Source organism: Lagopus muta, chromosome 3 (assembly GCF_023343835.1).
Source record: "Lagopus muta isolate bLagMut1 chromosome 3, bLagMut1 primary, whole genome shotgun sequence".
NCBI classification, from domain to species: Eukaryota; Metazoa; Chordata; class Aves; order Galliformes; family Phasianidae; genus Lagopus; species Lagopus muta.
In genome coordinates, this window is record NC_064435.1 from 79,545,382 (window position 1) to 79,562,951 (window position 17,570).

At 39.7% G+C, this 17,570-nt stretch overlaps 1 protein-coding gene across 1 annotated transcript; it reads left to right on the top strand.

Annotated features, from left to right (window-relative positions):
• Positions 1–3,478: 3,478 nt before the first annotated feature.
• Positions 3,479–10,017, top strand: LOC125690982 (ovalbumin-related protein Y). Its single transcript, XM_048939821.1, has 8 exons — positions 3,479–3,546; positions 4,964–5,148; positions 5,698–5,748; positions 6,101–6,229; positions 7,075–7,192; positions 7,414–7,556; positions 7,638–7,793; positions 8,680–10,017. Exons 2-8 carry the CDS (start codon positions 4,981–4,983, stop codon positions 9,079–9,081), a joined length of 1,167 nt encoding a protein of 388 aa, XP_048795778.1. The 5' UTR covers positions 3,479–3,546; positions 4,964–4,980; the 3' UTR covers positions 9,082–10,017.
• Positions 10,018–17,570: the final 7,553 nt, after the last annotated feature.

The window sequence follows — 17,570 nt, forward strand, 5'->3', positions numbered from 1 at the left end:
TGCAACAGCAACTAAGAAATCACTGGTGTGGGCAGGACAAACACTAAATGATCAATAAGCTTGTTGCTACCAGAGAAACAGTGGAAACATAAATGAGAACAAAATCTCTAGTTGTGCAAATGTTTTTGTGATAGAATGAGCTGACCTGGACTTCATATTCTTTTGGAAAGGATCAGACGTCAAAGAGCCTGTTAGTTTAGGGCCAGGACCACAGTGAAATACTTGGAAAAGCAAATAGCAGCTAAGTCTTAGCTGACCTCTTTCTTGGGACAAGCATTGTCAAAAAAAGGACATGTCACAACAACACATCCTTTTGTGTTTGTGCAGCATTGCACAGCTATGCTGGACAGCTTAACAGCATAATCCATCAGCTATCCCAGAAAGCATTTCACCTACAGGAAGGGTTGCCTAATCTTGCTTGACTTCACAACAGATCTAAACTTGATAAGTAGACTACACAAGAACCCTAATACTCTGATGATTCTGCACTGATGACTGACCACGATCCAAATTTTCATTTATTGTAGACTGATTTTTAAATTCTGCATCTCGCTTTAGATTAACCATTCGTTTGACAGAAAGAAAAAGTCCAACAGCAATAGCAGGGATGTGTATTAACTTCTTCTGGAGGAATCTGCTGCCCCTTTTCTATCTCAAAACAAAAATATTCCTCTCAGTGCTGAGTATATTTAACTCAGAGATATTTTGAAAGAATTACTAACAGCATTACTGCTCTGAATTCGCTGTTATGACACAATTGTAGTATCTTTGTAGATCCTGAGTTGTAGGCTGTCTGTGATGACCCAAGCACATGATTCAGGAAAATGGTACACAAATGCCCATGGGGCTCTTTTACAGCAAGCTGTAACATGCTGCTAGACAGTTTGATAGTAAAAAGATTTAAGGCATGCTTAAAAGGTAGAAGTGACACAGTACTACTTGTTGGATAATCCTTTGACTTTTGAGCTGTCAAGTACACAACAAGGGACCGCTGCACTGTGTTAAAGACTGAACAGAAAACAGCCTTAAGCAAAAAAGGGAGAAGGGGCAGCAGCCACAGAAACATCTTGCAGTGTGGGGAGTGCTTTAAATTGTGTGATTAAAGATATTCACCATGAACAGACGCATTCAGTCAGTTGATATGTCTTCCCACCAGCACAGATATCATCTTCAGCAAAATGGAAGTCACAGCAGTCGTAATTTAAGTACTGTTCAAGCAAGAGAATAGCTCGCTCCCTTTATAACAGATTTGATGTAATTGGCTACCAATATGAGTTAAGGCCAAACGATCCTTACTCAAAAGTATTGCTGTTGCATAGCAATGTCTGTACCAGACTGGACTGGGTTATAGATGGTACCATGTAACATATTAGTTGTACCTAAATGTATCAGACAGACAGAGGTCTTCATTATTAGTATTGCTCTAGTATGCTCAGCTGAACAAAACTATTAGGCAGAAAGGTATGGACTATTCAGAGGCTTTCCACTTGCACAGAAAACTAGAAGGATTTTCTCCAGAAAGCATAATTTGTTCTAGACAATTTCAGAGGCATTTTGTCTATTGACTTTGGAGTTCTGTTTTAAAATCACAGCATACTCAGAGGTCAAAGTAGTTTGCTTGCTGCCCATTCTTTTATTTCAAAGGATTTATGAGATTGCTTTATGCTTGCTATTGTATATTATGACTGTCCTGCAGACCATGAATGTTTCACCTGATGTGCCATGAAGTTACTTGTGGGCAATCTGTAAAAATGTTCTTTGAATGTACAAAAGACACATTTTGAAACTCACATCTGACGCTGTGACCTGGTTGAAAAGAGCAACTCGAAACAACATTCTACATTGTAGCAGTGAGTTTGAATGCTTTCCTTGTAGCTTCTGACTCCAGTCTGAATATTTTAGTATCTTAAAAAGCAACAGAAGTCTCTTCTTTGCTCAACCTCTTTTGCCACAATACATCTTTCTTCAGTTCCGTAATTTTTTTTTTTTTTTAAATACAGACGCTCTGAATATTGCTTTCAAAATTAATTTGTATTTATACAATATGCTTACTGATAGTTTTCTACTGACAATCTGCACAGACCATGTTGGCACACAAGTGTTCCCTGAGTCAGACTGCTCTAGTAATGCTAGACTGCTCTACAAAATGCTTTATTTTTTGCAATTCAGGTTTAAGTGGCACCAGGCACAAGAACTAGACAATAACATACAAGTTTTCACTATAGGTGTTCCTATTCACTGCAGTGGAGTTGGACTCGACGGTCTTCAACAGCCCCTTAACTAAAATGATTCTTCGATTCTGTGAATTTATGAAAAGTTGCAGTAAGTACAGGGTGGGCACAGAACAGCAAGCAGTCCTGCATGTACTGCATTTTTATACTCTCAGAATGGTGACTGCTAGAGGGGTCTGGAGTGTCAGTACTCCTTATGTCAGTACTCATTATAGAGAAAAGAAAAAAAAAAGAAAATTAACTTAGAATTCCTTAGAGACACTGTGCATAACTTAATATCACGCTTTTTTTTTTGCTTTGTTTTCACTATCTATGCCACAGTATTTGCTTCTGTACTCGAGTCATACTTAGTACTCAAATTTCAATGAACAGCTTTTATATTTTTGTTTCAGTCTTTTCAGTATGCTCCATCCTTTTCTCCAAGGTGCCACATGATATCCTTCATTTCATTTAGGGATTTCTTTCTTTCTTTCCCTCTTTCATTCTCTCTTTCTTTACCTTTTCCTTTCTCTCTTATTTCTTTTTTTCTTTTTTTCCCTTCTATCTTTTCTTCCTTCCTTCCTTCCTTCCTGCCTGCCTGCCTTCCTTTCCCGCCTTCCCTTCCCGCCTTCCCTTCCCTTCCCTTCCCTTCCCTTCCCTTCCCTTCCCTTCCCTTCCCTTCCCTTCCCTTCCCTTCCCTTCCCTTCCCTTCCCTTCCCTTCCCTTCCCTTCCCTTCCCTTCCCTTCCCTTCCCTTCCCTTCCCTTCCCTTCCCTTCCCTTCCCTTCCCTTCCCTTCCCTTCCTTCCTTCCTTCCTTCCTTCCTTCCTTCCCTCTTTCTTTCCCTCTTTCTTTCTTTCCCTCTTTCTTTCTTTCCCTCTTTCTTTCCCTCTCTTTCCCTCTTTCTTTCCCTCTTTCTTTCTTTCTTTCTTTCTTTCTTTCTTTCTTTCTTTCTTTCTTTCTTTCTTTCTTTCTTTCTTTCTTTCTTTCTTTCTTTCTTTCTTTCTTTCTTTCTTTCTTTCTTTCTTTCTTTCTTTCTTTCTTTCTTTCTTTCTTTCCCTCTTTCTTTCTTTCTTTCCCTCTTTCTTTCCCTCTTTCTTTCTTTCCCTCTTTCTTTTTTTTTTTTTTTTTTTCTTTTTTGGTACCTAATGAACCTCAACCAAGTAAAAGTTTGTTTCTGACATTGAGTTCCAGCCATCATTTGGTTTGGTAAACACAGAACAGGCAGCCTGGGGCGTGTCATGACATTACACAGGATATATTTCAAGGAGTTCTACAAGGCTGTACCACGTACAGCTGAGAAGCTGTACTCTTATCATCACACGTGAAGCTGATAAGGTAAGCATTTCTTTTGGTTATGATTGATGTTCTAAACCTTTTTTTATTAATCATCATAAAACTTACAAAAATGTTGATGGAACGTCATGTTTGTGCTTTGTGATCAAGAACAGTCAAGAAACAAACGATTAAAGGATGACTTGTTAAAAAATCTATTCTCACCTTCACATGTGTGTTCTGCATTACTGTACTGTTTCACAGCCTGCCAGGTATGAAGTCAAAGTATTTGTATGAAGTAAAGCTTAGTAAATCACAGATGTGATTAAATTAAGAGAGAGATGGAACACATGAATGTACTGATTCCACACAATGAAACATTTGGCAGAATATCTTGGATTTCCCCTGCACTTGGAAAATTCTGCCCTAGGAAGATTCTCTCTGCTTGTGACAAAATGGGAAGATACGAATAGTATAAACACCTTACTGCTGCACTTGGCTTTACAACACTGTTGTCTATTCTATGTTGTCTTCTTTACTAAAGAGGTTTTTTTTCCTTCACTGTTAGATAAAATGCTACGTGCTGAAACTTCAGGGAAAATTTCACAAGAATGTCAGAAAAAAAGGCAGAAAAAATGTTTAAATACTGAAGATGTGAAGTATCTGCAAATGAAACAAGACTAAACAATTTCTGTTTTATTAAAAGGTGGATTTTATGAAAAAGGTGCCAATAAAATTAAAGAACAATTTTTGAAAAGTGAGGTATAATTAAGTCAACCCAGAATGGAACATGTACTAGTTAATAGACATTTGTCATAAAGCAGATGAGTTTGGTAAATCATTATCTCTTTCTATCACTGTGCTTCCATTCCCCTAATCTATTTTTAAGAAGAAAGTAATGATGAGGTTTGAGACCTCTGATAAAGTGGCTGGTATAAGAATCCAGCTTCCATTTACATGCAGGTAGAATAAATCCAGTAAAAACTCGTGGCATTTTTCCACACCTACCGACTTTATAATGTCAATAACTGCAGTTTGGATCACAGAGGGATGATCTATTAACAGGCCTTAAAAGTGATGTTAAAAACTATAGTAAAGAGTCTGGTCTGCAGCCTCAGATGAATGAAGGCTTAGAACAAACCTGTGTGTGTTTTCTTTTCTGTACAAGATGAGAAATGATTATCAATAAGCTTCTTTCAAGGCAAGTCTTTGCAATATTTTCAACACAGTACACATGTACAGAGGATAACTCAAATTTCAAATAAAACAGTCACCAGCCTACACACAACTGGTAGCTATACAGGATTTTGATTGCTCACAAATCCAAGAACATATTTGCCTTTTAAATCCACACTAATCTGCCTTTTAAATCCATACTACTGAATTCTACTTACTGAAAATAAGCTGTGCACTGTGTACAAAGGTTCAAGTGCACTGACTTCCTTGCAATACAACTAATACATTTTAATGTTTCCTTTAGACAACACCGATTTCAGAATGGATTCCATCAGCGTAACAAATACAAAATTTTGTTTCGATGTTTTCAACGAGATGAAAGTCCATCATGTCAATGAAAACATCTTGTATTCCCCTCTGAGCATCCTTACAGCACTGGCCATGGTCTATTTGGGGGCAAGAGGTAACACTGAATCTCAGATGAAGAAGGTGAGTTACTTACACTGGTGTAACGTGGACAGTGGACTCTAGTTCTGCTTGTTAATCCTTCTAAGTAATAACACATTATCTACTCATGAGGCTCTCACATGTTTTAATTCACCAGATGGATCATAGTCAGGGAATTGTATTATTTTTTTCTAAATTCTGACATCTTCTACATAATCTATTTTTTCTATATTTTATATTTTTGTATTAAAAAGACAGAACCCTGGGAAAAAAGGAAGAGAGAGAACATTATTCACAGTGCATAATACACAAATAAGTTAACTTACAGATGCTCACTGAAAAAAAATATAATCTAAGAAATAGGACTATTTCCAATTTCTCAGAAGGTGACATGAAGTGTGCACCAGCTGCAAGCTCACTTGCAGCCTTTTAGTTCATCTAATCTAGCATTTGTTGTGGGCTTTTTTTATTTTTATTTATTTATTTTTTTGTGAGCCAGCAGCTCTACTGCCAACATCACATGTAAATTTTAAATGCATAATATTTTTGGTCATGCTTGTGTTTTTTTCTCACTGGCATTTTCTCTTGCAGGCTCTTCATTTTGATAGCATTACAGGAGCTGGAAGCACCACTGACTCTCAGGTAAAGACAAAACTTCTCTCTTTTTGTTCCTATTTTCTCCTCGGGACAAAACTAGAACTATTCTGCCTCTGTTCCAAGCAGTTTCAGACTGTCAAAAGTGATGGTAATGCTCTCAAACCAAGCAGATCTGTGGAGGGAGCAAAAGTGGGTCTAACTCATGCTTGTTGAAAGCCAGGGAAACTGACTCGGAGACTGGTTTATTTATCGGCTTAATGCATCATCATCAGCCCAGGTCTTGTGGGTGAATTCCACTATGGCCTGTTATTGATGGGGACAGTCCTTCGGGGTCTGATTTGGTAGATAAGGAGAAGCTAATCTGACATATCATCTTGTTTCCCTGTCATCACCTCAGTGTGGCTCTTCTGAATACATCCACAATTTGTTCAAGGACTTTCTCTCAGAAATCACCAGGCCAAATGCTACATACTCACTCGAGATTGCTGACAAACTCTACGTTGACAAAACATTTGCAGTTCTTCCGGTGAGTTGAAGTGTGACTTAACCTTACTGAGATTGCCCACTGGGCTCACCTGGGACTCAGCACTTCTGTGAGCCACAGTGGGAATTGGTTTGGGCCACAGAATGAGTCCAAACCTTTACGTGGCTTTTAGGAGGAGGCCAGGCAATAGCATAAGGGCTCTGGAGATACTCAAGACCCATCTGGATGCTTTCCTGTGCAACCTATTGTAGGGAACCCCTGCAGGGGGTTTGAATTGATGATCTAGAGATCCCTTCCAGCCCCTGAGATTCTGCAACTCTGCAATACATGCCCATGCAGCAATTGCTACAGGGAGCAATCAGAATTGCTGTTCATTCATTAAAAAAAGGTCTTTTAATGAAAAAGGTGATTTGTAAGGGAAGAAAATGACTTGAAAGCGTGAGGACTGAAACTGACTAAAACGTTTTGTTCATCTTTTTTAAAGCTACACATAAAATATCTCACTTCAAGAAAGTTTTAGTTTTGAAATAAAAAAATAGGAATGTAAGAATACAGAATTCAAAAGAAAAGGTGGGCACCAAGACGAGGAAATGAGTATTGTCTGTCTTTAATAAAGTTTGCCGAACAGAAGGTTTTATGGTAAAATGAAGAAAATATTTCAAAATTCTAACTTGCAGTCCTGTCTGAAGACAAAAGTGACAAATCTAAATATGTGAAGTGTCCTTGTCCAGCTTTAAGATTCAGTTACAGCAAGAGAGCTGTTTGAATTGTTCAAGAGTAGGGACAGAAGTTTCTTTTAACCATCATTCTCCATTTCATTAATTTTGCATTTCATGTTCATCTATTTTAAAGTTCTTAACAGTCAAACACAATTCTTCTGCTTACAGGAATACTTAAATTGTGCAAGGAAGTTCTACACAGGAGGAGTGGAAGAAGTTAACTTCAGAACAGCTGCTGAAGAAGCAAGGCAGCTCATAAACTCCTGGGTGGAAAAAGAGACAAATGGTAAGAACTAAAAAATAACTGACATTTATTCCTATCGACCATAATCTATACCCTTGTCTTCCTCTCTTCAAAATGTCTAGAAAAGGCAGACCAAGGAACAGCACTTGATTATTGCCGTGAAAGCAATCTCCCACAGAACTCACCATGCCCTCCATTGCAGACATTCATGCAAACCAGACAGGCTATTCCTAATCGCTCACTGCTTTGCTTCCTTTTCACAGGACAGATCAAAGATTTGCTTGTATCAAGCTCCATTGATTTTGGTACAATGATGGTCTTTATTAACACCGTTTACTTCAAAGGGATATGGAAGACAGCATTTAATACAGAAGACACTCAGGAAATGCCCTTCAGAATGACAAAGGTAGGGACATGGGCACTGCAACTGGAAAAATTCAAGAAAAATTGCTCCCTGCTCACACTGTCTTGTGCTTCTGTTTCGCAGCAAGAAAGCAAACCCGTGCAAATGATGTGTCTGAACAATACCTTTAATGTGGCCACGCTGCCTGCAGAGAAAATGAGGATCCTGGAGCTCCCATACGCCAGCGGAGAGCTGAGCATGTTGGTGCTGTTGCCTGATGAGGTTTCTGGCCTGGAGCGGGTACGGCCCTGGTGGGGGAAGGCCACTAGTTCTGAGCTGAATGGGAGCTGGCTGCCTTCAGACCTTAGGCTGTCCTCTCACCCCCTGGCTGTGCTGTGCTGCCCAGGCAGGAGAGCACAACAGTGGCCCAGGTGCTTCCAGGTGCTCAGGCAGAGGCTGGCCTCTAAGGAGAGCCTTGGCCTCGATGTTATTAAATAAAGAGTGTAGCTAACAAAAAACAAAGGGCTGCTGCAGTCCTGCAGGAGGGGATGTTGGTATATGCAGTTATCTCCATCAGGTACTAGAGACAGATATGTTAGCAGGATTTTTTTTTTCCTTTGAAGACATTTCAATTTCCATAGATCAAGTAATGCTCACACACTATTATCAAGTCACAGGGACCAATTATTCTGTTGATGACCATTAATAGATTTTTTTCACAAGAGTCACCCCTACAAATAATTAAATTATTATTATTATTATTATTATTTGTAAATGCCAGGGATATTTTAAAAGATCTTTTCTCATTGAATTAGAAAAAATAGGAAAAATATAACAAGTACAGAAAACAAACAGCATTTCTGAAAAGTTAGCTGCAAACATCTGCAAATATCTGCAAATGAGCACAAATTTGATTTGACATCATCAAAACCTGATTTTTCAGAAGGGCATCTGATCTGTTGGAAAAATTTTCAGATGACAAAGTTTTGGAGAACTTCATCAAGACAGATGATACGTAGGCTATAGTCAGGAGGAAGCATAAAGGATAAACAAATAGATTTACGCTTGTGTCACTCCTGTTGTGCACACAAATAAATGAAAAAAATAGTAACAAGTGGTATTAATACACTTGTTATGGCCACTGTGTTCTTGCCTTCTGTATTTCATTCTATCCCTCTCTTTGCAGATTGAGAAGACAATTAACTTTGAAAAACTCAGAGAGTGGACAAGTACCAATGCAATGGAAAAGAAGAGCATGAAAGTGTACCTGCCCCGCATGAAGATTGAGGAAAAATATAACCTCACATCTATATTAATGGCCTTGGGAATGACCGACCTGTTCAGCCGTTCAGCCAACCTGACCGGCATCTCTTCAGTAGATAACCTGATGATCTCTGATGCTGTCCATGGGGCGTTCATGGAAGTCAATGAAGAGGGCACTGAGGCGGCAGGTGCAACAGGGGCAATTGGAAACATCAAGCATTCCCTTGAGTTAGAAGAGTTCAGGGCTGACCACCCATTCCTCTTCTTGATCAGATTCAACCCAACCAATGTTATTCTATTCTTTGGTAGATATTGGTCTCCCTAACGAGAGAAAGAGCTGAAATAATGCTTACCTTCCCCTCAGAAATCAAACCTCTTTACTGTAGTATTGTAACATAATTTCAATGCAATATTTTATCCAAGTGGAAAGCCTTCAATATCTAAGGAGATATTCTTAAAGAAGCATGTGAAATTTCAGATCTTTATGTGCAGGAATTTATTCTCAGCTTACATTCAGGATTCATATCTAAGGTGTATATGTTTCCAATATGCTTGAATAACTTGGGAAACAAGGCCAGTGCTTTGTTTTTTTTTGTGTGTGTGTGAAGTCCTGCCATTGTTATTGAGAATCTGGTTCCTCTATAGGAGTTCTCTGAAATGAACACAGCTTTCAGGAAAATCCTGGTCCTTTCCATTGAATTGGCTGGGCAATCATTCTTGGCAATCATCCTTGTCATGCCTGTTCAATTTGCAGATGAAATTTTTAACTTCAGCAGACCATTTGTCTTATTTGGACTTATTTGTGCTGCAAATACTTTAAGGCTGTGTAACTTTTTTTCTGAGGGAGCATACAGAAAGTCTACCATTTCTTCTTAAATCATCTCCAAACAAAACATCTTCCTGATTGATATTATTTCCCGTTTTCATCCCAGTGATATATCACTGATTTTGTGAATGCTAATTAATGGTCTTTCTATTTATTCTAATAAAAGCTTTGCAAACAAAACATGTCATTATCTATTCTGGGTTACTGTACTACACAACCTGAAAAATATGATATAGTGGGTAATAATTATTGACAGAAGTGATTAAGCTGGAAAATGGATTCTATTTTCACAACCCGAATGTACCCATATATGAGGTCACTAAATATTTTAAGATTTTTTTTGTAACTGGGTTTAATCAAGGTTAAACCCTATAGCTCCTATTCTTAAATTGAGCTTCTCACAATACAGCATACCAAATAACAAAATTCTTTGAACTTACTGTATTTCCAGAGAACTTTTACAGAAATCCTCTAAGGATCCTCAGCAAATACATCAATGTGATGCACACAAGATAGAACTTTAAAAATATGAGAGAAGTATTAAAAGGCAGACTGCTTCAGCTTTTCCATGCTGACAAGAACCACATGAAGAAATCTTTCTATTGCCTAATGTGACAATCCTCTGCTATTTCACAGTCTTTAGAGGAAAGGCTCTTTAGGTTATATTTTATCCAATTATAATGGTTACTGGTGTTAATAACAGAGTTTTTTTGCTGGGATACACATGCAGAATTGCAAATTACAGTATTAATACTGAAAAAATACTGATACTTCAGTACTTCAGAGCTGCCTCAAACACGTGCCATGTCAGCACTAACTGTAACTTGAAATGATGATGTTAGCAGCAGTGAAACACATTTCATACCCATTACAAATGGGAGAAATGCGATTACTGGTCTTCTCAAGAGGGTCAGAAAGGATTAGCTACAGTTTGCACTGTAGGATTCAAGCAAAAAAGAAGTATTTCAAGAACTACGAAATTTCAAGTTTTTGACAAGCAGTCAATAAAGTTTTGCTACAACTAAAACCAAACAAACTAACAAATGGCAAAGGAAAAAAGGCAGGACTGGTAAAATATTGTCCTGAGCAGCAGAGTGTGTAAGGTTACTAAGCAGTTATATGGAACTGAAATACATAGGTATGTCACTCTGCATTTTCTGGGTACAATAACAGTAAAAATCCACATTTGCTATGGAAGTATTTAATACATAGCGTGAACTAAAAAAAAAGCAACTATCCAATTGTTTGATCTTTTCAAAGCAAAAGATGAAGAGAATCAAGGCAGAAATGATGAATTCCCAAAACTATACACAAGAGGGTATCCAAGGCACAGAGTCCACCTAATGTCTTAACTGGGAAATGGAAGCATTTGACTTGTTTTAAAAAGGCCATTAAGTGTCACTAAGGATAAAAAATGATGTTTATCGACTTTCAGAAAGAGCAGGGCACTACAAAGGTGCCTCTGAGCTCTAAAGCCCAGCATGGGATAAGAGAAATGAATCCCAAGTCCAGGTGTTGTCCAGTAGTCCTTTTTGCTCCCTGATACCATGACTGAAGTTGTTATGTGAAGACATCGCCTTCTGTCTCTTCACTTCACCTCATATCGTCTCAGTACTGTGTGCTTAGAGATGCAGCGCTTCTAGTGGTCCATGGAATGAAAACAGCCAGGTGCAATCACACTCTTTTGAATGCCTCATGAGAAATGCTCTCTGAACTAAGTGTACCTTTCCTTCTCACATCATCTGTAGAAGGAACCATCACAGAATCATTTCGAGACCATCTGAGTCTATTCTGCACTTCTCTGCACGTTTGACTACCTTCTTCTAAGCAAACCAAATCTATGGCTGAAGTTACAAGACTCCGCATGTGGTGTCATAGTCACCAGAGGAAGAGCAGTCAAGAGAATATCCTGGTTCAGAGCTACTTTGGGCTCTCAAAAGTTACCTGGAAAAGCACAGCATGTTGAACTAGACTTTGGTGTTTTTTTTCCAACCTTTATGATTCTATGAAATATTGATTGGATGTGGAGCAGTTTATTTGCTGTTTCCTGTGGCTCATGATCTAAGATTCTTCAGTCTGGAAAATAAACTGCAAAGATGACTGTCGAGGAGCAGCAAGTGTCAGTCTGCTCAGCAAGGGAAGGAGACCGAGGGCCACAAGTGACAGTAGGGCTAGAAGCGCCCGATAAGGAATTAAGTGCTACATTTCCCAATACTATAGCCATAGATCAGTGATTCCCAACCAAATATGTAGTGGTGAGGTAGGCCAAAGATCAAACCAGAAGGTTAAACCCATGTATACAGCCCCAGAATGGCAACAGGTGATTATGCCTCTGGCACATTCTTTATCTTGAAGAAAAACAGCATGGATCCATATAAACACATTGTTGCTCAACAGTAGAAATAATCAACAGTGTTGCTTACTTCTGTGAATGTCCTGGCAAAACATGTAGACCACAATGCCAGCGAACCTCTGTATGGATGGGATCTGTGCAATCTGCCATGACTAAAGCTCTGTCCAAAATTACACAACTTAGGGTGTCCAGCTTCTGACGGGATGTGAAAAATTACCTGTGCTATGTCCTTTTCCCTTCTTGTGTTAGCTCCAGTAAACTGTATTTTAACCAATACCTTACAGTTCCTGAGTGTCTTCTTTACTGCATTCAAAGGGTATCTTATGAATTACAGGGTCCTCCAGTACAATGAGATTATTGGCCTGATGCAGGCAAGCAAAGTACCTTGGGCAAGGGTCACAATCAAGATACTTAGTTTAATGCTTCTCCCAACTGATGGGATGCTAAAATCTTACATGATTTTAAAAGGAAACTGGACAAAACTGAGGAAGAGATATCCACTGACAAATAATAAACACATAGAAAATAAAATCAGCTATAGAAGTCATGAAACAGGAAATAGTGTTAGAACTCTGAGGGCAAGAGTAAGCCCTAATAGGGGCTTAATAGCCTTAATAGCAATGACAAGCCTCACTGGAGGAGCTCTCCCATATATGTTGTTCTCATGGGCCCAGGAATCTGTACTGGAAATTGGCACAGTTTGGATATCAGGGGTGATCTTTGATAGACAAAGCCCTGAACTGTCCTGGGTCAGCTGCAGGTGTCTCTATAATGGATGAAAACAACTCACTGTGCACCAGATTTTCAGCTAGTAAGAAAAGGACATTGCATCTCTACTCAAACACAGAATCATAGAATCGCTCAGGTTGGAAAAGACCTTAAAGACCATCAAGTCCAACCACAACATAACCGTACTACCCTAACTAAAAACCCTCCACTAAATCATGTCCCTGAGCACCACGTCCAAACAGTTTTTAAACACATCCAGAGATGATGACTCAATCACCACCCTGGGGAGCCTATTCCAGTGCTTAACAATCCTTTCTGTAAAGAATTTTTTCCTGATATCCAGCCTAAGCTTACCCTGGCACATCTTAAGGCCAAATTTAATTAGAAAATGTAGCAGCACTGCAGTGTAGCAAATGTAATTAAGAAAAGGTGGTATCTGCTAAGGACAGAGGACATGCAAGTAGACCCAAAAAATAAAAACTTTAGAAACACAAAAAGGGGACATATGAGAGGTATGTTTGGAGAAACAAAATAAAAGAGATATTTGGAAGTAGATGATGGGAGCACAGATAAAGACACACTCCTGGGAGGAGGTGCTCCATGCCAGAGGACATATGTCTAAGGCACTGCAGCCATGGGCAACCAACACAGGCCAGAGTCACCCTGGTAGGACTGTATTCTGCAGGAAGCTAACACTGGAGTAGGGACAGCCCTAAAGAACTGCAGCCCAGAGAGCACACTAGAGCAGAGGAATCTAGTAAGCAGCAACCACTGGCAGACAGAAACGTTTATATAGATTATATACTGACCCCAGGCTATTACACTGCCTACTGCATCACTGAAAGGACTGGGAAGAAGAGAGTGCAACAAGGAAACTGGAACTAGGAGGAAGGGAAGGAGAAGCGATGAACTGAAGCTGGGGAAAAGGGGGATTAAAGATTTAAGTGTCTATTCCACAGTTTGCTGCATTGTTTTTTGTCAATTCCTGAATCAGCAGTTTTTATGTTAATCAGCAACAAATTACGTAACACTCCCCAAGTCAAGACTGTTACCTACAACAGAAGCTCAGTTCAGCTGAACCTTAATCTTTTGGTCCCTCCTTAAGGAATGCTGTATGTGTGTCTCTCTCCAGGCCCACTCACAATTGACCTCAGACCCAAACTTCTACTGAATCTCCAGTACCACCTCTTTTGCTCCTAAGTAGATAACAAAGCCCTGAGTGCTTTGCTTTAAGTGCCATTACCAACCACACCTGGAGCCTTTACCCACCCCTATGGACCCAGGTCCTCTATTTAAGCTCTGCCCTGAACCTTCACTTCTTTCCTGTGCTATGTTAGATGTACTAGCATTGTGTGTACTAGTTTCCAGTTCAAACACAGCTGTGTCCATACCTGGCCAAGGACTCCTACTGTGACCTGAGCTGTGCCCTGCTGCTAAGGACCTGCTGGGTGATTGCTGGACCAGAACCTAATCTTGACCTAAGAAATGATTTCTTGGCTTGACTATGGACATGCCCCGTGATATGATACTGTCTTGTGATTTGGACTCTTGCTTGCAGCTGTGCAAATCCCTAAGGACCCCAGTCTCTGGCCACCCAGAACCTTGTCACTACCGAACTTCCTGAGGGATTGGCCTTGCTCTGGGTTCTGATCTCTGGACTGTACTCACCCTTTACTCAGTCCAGGCTCCTTAAGCCTCATTCTACCCTGCCAGGCTCTCCTCTGCATCCCTAGCAGGGCTCCTCATGACAGTGTGGCCCCCCCCTTACTCAGGTCAGGGCCACTTGTGCCACAATTTTCCACCCACATCATTGTCTGCTGACTCAGTCTACGTCTCTCCCGTCTTGTTACAAGAATAATTTGGGAGATCACATTGAAAAGTCAAGGCATATGATATTCTCTACTTTACCTTTGTTCCTAGAATAAGCCATTTCATTATAGAAGATGAAAATGATGGTCAGCAGAGATCTGTCCTTGATAAATCCATGCTGTCTTTTCCTATCACCTTATATTCCTTCATATGCTTTGAGACACCTAAGGAAGGCCTTGTGTCAGAGCCTTCTGTAGCAGTCCTCCCTGGAATATAATTAATTGTACATCAATTAGTGATCTACATGATAGTTGGCATGAGAAAGTGGGCCTGTGCTATGCCACGCATAGAGTTAGGGTTCCAGTCCTGTTCTGCATGGCACATAGGCCTGAGCAGCAGGATAATCTCTGCATTCCTATTGGAAGGCAGCTCCCACTTGGCATGGTGATTGTACCACCTGTATCCTCATCTGTACTCTGAAGTGAAGCATCATGTTTTCATTCAAATATCCTTTTGTTTGACAGCAGAAATGAACAGAATTGTTTTTTTTTCTAAGAAAATTCTGCAAGATTGGAAGTAGATGATGGGAGCACAGATAAAGACACACTCCTGAAGAAGAACAAAATGTCAGTGAACTTTTAGCTCTATGGATGAGACTTGCATCACATGTCATGCCTTGACTGGAGGTCTGCCCAATACTGAACAGCTTGGGGTTCCCCAAGGGAATGTAAGATTACTGATACTACTCACTCTTTATGTTAGCTATAATAAGTGGTACATTAAGCAATAGATCTAAGTGCCTTTCTTACAAGCATCATAGTGAACAAATGCACTTTTCAATAACTACAGAGAACTGTAATCTCTTGGGTTCTCCTCCTTCCCCTTTCTGAAAATGTGTCCTTTTTCTTCAGGTTAGAAACCTTCCTCAACCACTCTGACTATTCTTTGGACGTTGTTTTGTTCTTCCTCCTAAATAGGCTTTATTATTTTCCTAAGTGAAAGGCTTTGCATGTAGGTGAGGCTACAACTCATTCAGTAACAATGAGGAAGACTGTCAGATTTTGGGGAAAATTCTCCCACCCAACCTTTTGCTAGCCAGTAGGATGTAATCATTGAATGTCATGCCATGAAGACAACACCGATGTCAGATCAAATATCTACAGGAAGTTTTAAGAAATCATTGTCTGCACAATGAAGGCTAAATGAAATCAAAATGAATGTGAGGTCTGGTAAGAGACCTGATGAGAATTAAGAGCAAAGACAAATAGTTTTTCACAGTCTTGTCATAATCTGTCAAAAACCAAGGCAGCACAGCAGGCAACAATATTATTCTCTTCACAATGGCACAGCACTGCTGCAGAAAGATACCAGGTGGACTATGAACTCACATCCAAAGGAGCTTGACCAGTCACCTGATTTTCTTCAGACAGGGGAATCAACACAATCCCACAAAGCAGGTGAGAGAGGAACCATCACTGATGGCTACAGCACCAAGGTATGCAATGGCAATCTATTAGACATTCACCTGAGCAAAATGATTTCTCTCTCCATGAATGGTTGCTTCTTTCCCTCACAAAAAGGTAATTTCCACACTCACAATGTGCAACAAAGACAGAGAACAGTTAATGTTCTCCTTCCTAATGTCAAAATTGTAGTAGCAAAGAGGAAAACAAAATCTAAAGTTCTGAGTAGGTTTTAGTGATTGGATAAGAGGCTTTGACCTGTGAGCTCATCTGGACTTCATATCCTTTTGTATAAAAGTGCTTTTATTATTTTCAGGTCTCTGAGACTGTTGGTTTAGGGATAGGCCCACAATGAAATGCCTGGCAGAAGAAAGAGCAGGACAGCCCTAGCTGACCTTCTCTTGGGACAAGCATTGTCAAACAATCTGTGACAAAACTATTTGTACTGCTTTGCACAGCTGTGCCGGGCAGGGCAATCCATTACCATCTATCCCAGATAGCCTTCCAACTGCAAGAAGATTGCAGCTTACTCTCTCTAGACCCCAGGTCCAACCAACTATGCAGGTATGCTGACAGTGCTATGCTGACAGCCTGTTCTAATCAAGATATCATTTGTTCATGGACAATTCTGTTGCTTATGCCTGGCCTTCCATTGAAAAAGAGAGTAGTATATTTTTTGTATCTGACAGAGAAGCAGAAATTCTCATCCTCCACACCTCATGTTGTTTTAAACCACAGACTACTTCTTGGAGAGAAAAAATGGCTTTTGTAAGACTCACAGAACAAAGCTCTGCAAGTCAAATGCATACAAAACTGTTCTGTAGGTCTGGAATCAGGATACTGTGGAAGTCAGAAAGAGCAGCTTTAAAAAAACATTTGGAATCATTCTCATTGTATATTTGCAGCACAATAGTATGACAGTGATAACTGACATAACTGCATTGATTTCCTTGGTATTTTTTAGCTCTTAAAGTACACGATGTTAGTGAAAAGCTGGACACGTGACTCAGGTCTTACAGGTATGTAGTCCAGAAGACCTGGAGACCTTCACTACCACAATTTGAAGTGTAAATCCACTACAACTTCCTGAGCTACAGAAATGAAATGGGGACCCAGAAATGAAATGGGATACAAAAGAGGGAATGTGGCATTCAGTGCTCTGGCTCACTGGTACACCCAACCACTCGGTGAGAAACAGCCTGTTGTTACTCACTACTCTTAGGACAGATTACGGTGAATTGTTAATAAAAGCATTTCTTCGTAACATCCAAAGGAGGACATACACTAAATTATATTTTTATTCATTAATTATACATGCTTAATTGTATATGGCATGGTTGCTTTGGAAAAACCTTGTCCTTACTGACCATATCTGCTCTTTGCTAAGACAAAATGGCTGACAATTTCGGCCATGGTGGATACCTTCCCCCTTTTCTGTAGCATTAAGACAGAAGTTACTCTGGATCCTGTTTGACAAGTCAGACTTGATACCTTCAAGTATCTGGAAGTGTAATTTTCATGCTGGATGTCACTTCCAGAACCTCCCTATCTGGTAAGCAGTTCCCTGCCTTAGTAAGAGCCAAAACGGTCTCTCTTTTCCTTGTTATTTCACCAGGATATTGCAGTGTGACAGG

Coding starts and splice junctions, on each gene's coding strand:
- LOC125690982 (XM_048939821.1), top strand. CDS start 4,981: ATGGATTCCATCAGCGTAACAAATACAAAATTTTGTTTCGATGTTTTC. Junction 5,149..5,697: donor CTGAATCTCAGATGAAGAAG/GTGAGTTACTTA, acceptor TTTCTCTTGCAG/GCTCTTCATTTTGATAGCAT. Junction 6,230..7,074: donor AAACATTTGCAGTTCTTCCG/GTGAGTTGAAGT, acceptor TTCTGCTTACAG/GAATACTTAAATTGTGCAAG.